The following is a 5,280-nucleotide window of genomic DNA, read 5'->3' on the forward strand; positions in this document are numbered from 1 at the left end:
CATACCTAATGATTCAAAATCCTCACGCACGATACAAGACCTATCGAGATCACACACCCGAGACATTGTCCTCAAACAAATGTAAAGAAAGCCATAACTCTTCTCATATAATAATACAAAACGAGCATTTTCACATTTTTTAAATTTTTTTTATATTTATCCATATTTCATTATCATTAATAAAGATATAGTGATCTATTTAAAAACATTTATTTTATTTTCTTTTACATTATTTTCTAATCAATTAATTTCCACCATTATTTTTATTATTATTCAAATTCCCTATTAGTTTTTCTCAAATAAAAAAAAAGTTTAAGAAATTACAAGGCTACTAAACCGGGCTGGTTCATGCGCGTGAGCAACATAGAAACACTATCCTCTGCTCACGAGTGCACTAGTTCGTTCTAGAAGGCTCTATTATCATCAGATAAAACCCCCCCTATCTCTATTTTAGGGTTTTTATTATCTTCATTTCATCGTTTCGTTACGTTCTGCTTCGCGTGGACCAACAAGAAGGTAGAAATTTCCTTCTTCAACTCTCTTCTCACATCAATTCTTAACGTTCGGTTGTGTTTTCGTTAACCAATTTCGTTTTGCGCAGTGTAAGTTTTCATTCAATGGCCAGCGCTCAGCTCTCAGCAATATCTTCGTCGATCTCTACGGCGTCGTTTGAAGGGCTTCGACCTTCGGCTGTTCAGTTTGCTTCCGCGGGCAGAATTAGAATTGGCAATCTCTCCCAAAGGTCTTTCCGGGGCTTGGTTGTCAAAGCCGCCACCGTTGTTGCCCCCAAAGTATATATATATTTTTAATTTATAATTCTAATTTTGTTTTTATATTATATAAAAATATAAAAATTAGAGGAATTGAAAGTTTGTTTTTAATGTGCTGCATTTCTAATGGTATGGAAAGGGTGAGTAGTAGAGTAAGGGCATGTTTTGATGAACTTATTCAGAAGCCCTTGTAGGAGAAGAAAATGAAATGAGTTTCTTCGTAAGTTGAAATTAGCTTATGCATGAGTAAAAAATCACCTTTTTAGAGAAGTTATACAAGTGAGCTTCTACAAATTAGCTTATGAGAAGTTATAATTTTTTTTCCTCATTTTTTTCTGCGCCAGGTGCTTCTTCATCTTGATAAGTTTATCCAAACATGCCGTAAGGTTCTTAATTAAGAGAGACTATTGTGTTGATGAAAATTAATATAATTTGAATACAATATAAATTAGAAGGATTCATTCTAGAAAAAATCTTAAATTAGAGAATTTTTACTCAAAATAAAAGAATTTTCCTCGATTCCTGGTTTTCGGACTACCCGAATTTGTTGAGTGTCTGGTGGGATTGGTAAATTATGTAGTGAAGAACGGTAATTTGTTTGGATAAGCTTTTGTCTTGGTGCTAGTTTAGGACAATTATGTACCAAATTTTTAATTTTTGATGTTTTCTTTTAGCTTTTATTTGAAAGTGTTGGTTCTAGTGTGCTGCTTTTCTAGTGGTAATGAATGATAGGGTATTAGAGTAAGGTTTTAATTTTTTATTAAGAGTCTCTAGTATTAATAAAATTGAATGAGGGATAATGAGAATGATTCATTCAGGGTAGTACTTATTCTTTTCGTTTGTTCTAGAAAATTCTTAAATTAGAGAATATTTAGTTAAAATGAAAAAAAGTTATCTCAATTCCTCATTTTCCGGGGTGTACTTTGGTTTGTAACTAAACTTGTGTACTTTGTTTTGTACCTGAACTTAGTGTCTTTTGGGATTGGTAAATTATACAGTGTGGACAAGAATTTGGATACACTTTTTTGTCTTGGATGTTAATTTGGTACAATTATGTAGCGAAATTTTAATATTTTCTCTTTGCTTTTATTTTCTCCTGGAGTGGTTTTGTAATTTAGTTGTGGAACCAAACTGCTATGTGCATGTTATGTAATTGTTGATTTAGAAGTCCTGGGGTTGTTTCAACAATTTTGGTTTATTGAGCTATATGTGCTTTTTGCAATCCAGTGTTTCATGTAACTGAGTGTTGGTTTTACTGTGCAGTACACCGCGATTAAGCCTCTGGGAGACAGAGTGCTGATAAAAATTAAGGAAGCAGAGGAGAAAACTGAGGGTGGGATTTTGCTTCCATCAACTGCTCAAACGAAGCCTCAAGGGGGTGAGGTGGTTGCTGTTGGAGAAGGAAAGACAATTGGGAAGAACAATGTAGAGATTAGTGTGAAGGTAATGTTGTTGCTATGTTGGAAGGTCACTAAACCTTTTGGTGATCTGTGTTTACTTTTTGGGCAAAGGATTGGGGGTTGTCTCTGATTGATGCTTATGTGATGTGTTTGTTGTCTGTGAACAGACTGGTGCACAAGTTGTGTATTCGAAGTATGCAGGTACTGAGGTGGATTTCGATGGTACAAAGCATCTTATTGTGAAGGATGATGACATTGTTGGTATCCTTGAAACTGATGACATCAAGGATCTTAAACCCTTGAATGATAGAGTCCTCATAAAGGTACTTCTTCTTTAAAGATTTACTTTTTCCAGTGTTTGGATCTTTAGGTGGAGAGTGATATTAGATCATTTGGCAGTCAAGTTTGTAAATTGTATAATTCTCAAGGTGTATTTAGGTTTTGCTCATGTATAAGTTTTGTTAATCTTGTTGTACATATAAGAGTAGCATCTAAGTGCACTTTGGTCTCCTGTGAAGCATTGATACTTGTATTTATTTCATGCATCTGTAGGCGATATATATCTGATACCAATACTCTTGATAATTCACTGAAATGCATCTATGAAGTATCCAAACCTTTCAAAAAAAGTTATGAACATCGAATATAGCCAAATATGTGACATAGAAATATGAAGAAGAAATGCAGCAGCACTGTCTCTTGATGAACCAGAAATGGTAGTTGTCTTCAAGAAGTATGAGATTTATTTTTGTTTTTTAGTGATGTTGAAGAAGTATGTTCTTAATTTGGATTTGCAAGATGACTTACATATCTAAATATGTAGCCTGCATGCCAAGTATCTATGTATTTTAAAATAGCTGTTACCCTGTCAAATTACACATAGAAGAATATGATGTGTATAATATTTGTGTCCCATTGGTGGTCTCTGCTTCGTATGGGGATGTCTGTGATAATTTTGATGGCAGCTTCTGATTGATTAACTATTGAATGCAGGTTGCTGAAGCTGAGGAAAAAACCTCTGGCGGTTTGTTGCTTACAGAGGCAACCAAGGACAAACCTTCGATTGGAACAGTAAGCATTCATCATAGTTGTCTTCAGTTCGAAATGATAGTGTAGCCAATATAAATAATTAAGAGGATCATGTCCAGGCTTAATATTTTTGAAATTTTGGTTTTTAATCTTGCTGAGTGACATTGTGCGATTCATGTAATTGACCTCACCTAGTGGAGTAGGGCTTTGCTGTTGTCTTTGTTGTAATGTTTTTGTAATACTTGGTATGCTACAGGTGATAGCGGTTGGGCCGGGGCATCTGGACGAGGAAGGCAACAGAAAACCTTTGTCCGTGACTCCTGGGAACACAGTTTTGTACTCCAAATATGCTGGAAATGACTTCAAGGGCAAAGATGGTTCTGACTATATTACCTTGAGAGTCTCAGATGTCATGGCTGTTCTCTCCTAGAACAACTTGCTTTGGGTTTTGTAACTTGAAATTTTTGTGTTTATCTCGAGAAAACGTGGATTCTTTTAATCGTAAGGACTTTTGAAAAATAGTTTATTGCAATCTGTTCCGTAGACAATCTCTTTTTATCTTTGAATTTGGTAGCCTGTGTTGAAATAAGTTCCGCAATATCTTTGAACATTTTCTTAATTATTAAATGCAATTATATTCCTAGAAGATGAAATATACTCGATTTATTTTATTGCTTAAGAGGATTAATTAAAAGGAGTTAAGATTGCTTGAAATTAGGGTTACTAATTTGCACCTTACAGTGTAAAATACAACGCGATTACTCATGGGGGATGGCTTTTCAAGCTTCCACGTCCTAAGTGCTGTGTTAATGGATTCAAATTTGTCACTAATTTTTTAAGAAAGAATTCAAGGAAACCTCTTTATGTTAGATGTAATTTAACTATCCCTCTTTTCTATCTAATTGCTTATCGATCACATAATATGTCTGGACTTATTTCTTTATAACTAATTGTTTAGTTTTAAAAACTGAAAACAAAATCTCGACTAATATGAAACTAATTTCACGTCCATTAATAATAAAAGAAGAATAAAGTAAGACTTTAAAATTAACAAAAAAAAATATCATTACAAATTAAATATGATGAAGTAAAATAAAAGGACATAAAATATTTAATGTGATAGAAAATTTTGACTTAGAAAACTAATATATAGATAAAAATGTATTCGGACAAAAAATATTAAATTAAAGTTAATATATACATCAATGAATAATAAGATAAATTTATCATATATTCAATTTAACTCAATAAAAATGTGAAAAATGAATGTCTTTGTTTTCGTTGGTGCATGGATTTCTATCTGTTATCATTGATGAAGGGAAAGACTTATTTTAGAGCAAATTATAATTATTATCTTTATGGTTTACTTTTATTACACCGGACTCCCTTATTTTATTGAACCTACATAAAGCATCATAATGGTTGGTTTTTCGTTTCACTTATCACTATGATGTTGTTTTAGTTAATTACAATGATCATCTCTATGATTTGTTTTTATTACACTCGTCATCCTTCTCTTTTTCAAAATTACTTTTAACCTCATTTATTAATTTCATGAAACTTTCGTTAGTAGATTTAATAAAAGAAAAAAAATACATTCATTTATGAAAGAAAAAAGAAAATGATGTTTAAAAGGTGACATGAAGAATTTTGTCGGTAGTCATTTTAACACTCAATTACATGTAATTTTTTGGGTTTACTTAATTGAACTTTAAATCTTGATTCAACTTGTTGAAATTTAAGGCGAGTCATTTTACACTTGCATTTCTCGGCAACCATTTTTATGTGGAGCAATTGCGAAATTAAAAGGAATGAATAAGCGTATTTTAGGGGGAAAAAAACATTAAAAATTATGTGCTCCTCATGTGACCATCTCAAATTAACGTTTCTCATGTCTAAAACATCAAAGGGTGATTTAAAAAAAATATATATATATCAAAGGGTGATCACTGAAACGAAAAACCAACAATTCAAATTTTTTGTAAGATTATAAAAGTAGGGGTGTCTAGTGTAATAAAAGCAATCTCATGGGTGATCATTGTAATTTACTAAAAAATAATGTAGAAAAAAAATAGTAACAA

The 5,280-nt window shown here is 32.3% G+C and overlaps 1 protein-coding gene across 1 annotated transcript; it reads left to right on the forward strand.

Annotated features, from left to right (window-relative positions):
- The first annotated feature begins 353 nt into the window (after nt 1-353).
- LOC114367692 (20 kDa chaperonin, chloroplastic-like) lies at nt 354-3,845 on the forward strand. The gene is made up of 6 exons (XM_028324891.1): nt 354-516; nt 602-791; nt 2,034-2,213; nt 2,338-2,493; nt 3,164-3,241; nt 3,456-3,845. The coding sequence occupies exons 2-6, from the start codon at nt 618-620 to the stop codon at nt 3,627-3,629; spliced, it is 762 nt and encodes a 253-aa protein (XP_028180692.1). The 5' UTR covers nt 354-516; nt 602-617; the 3' UTR covers nt 3,630-3,845.
- Nucleotides 3,846-5,280: the final 1,435 nt, after the last annotated feature.

This window comes from Glycine soja, chromosome 9 (genome assembly GCF_004193775.1).
Source record: "Glycine soja cultivar W05 chromosome 9, ASM419377v2, whole genome shotgun sequence".
Taxonomy (NCBI): domain Eukaryota; kingdom Viridiplantae; phylum Streptophyta; class Magnoliopsida; order Fabales; family Fabaceae; genus Glycine; species Glycine soja.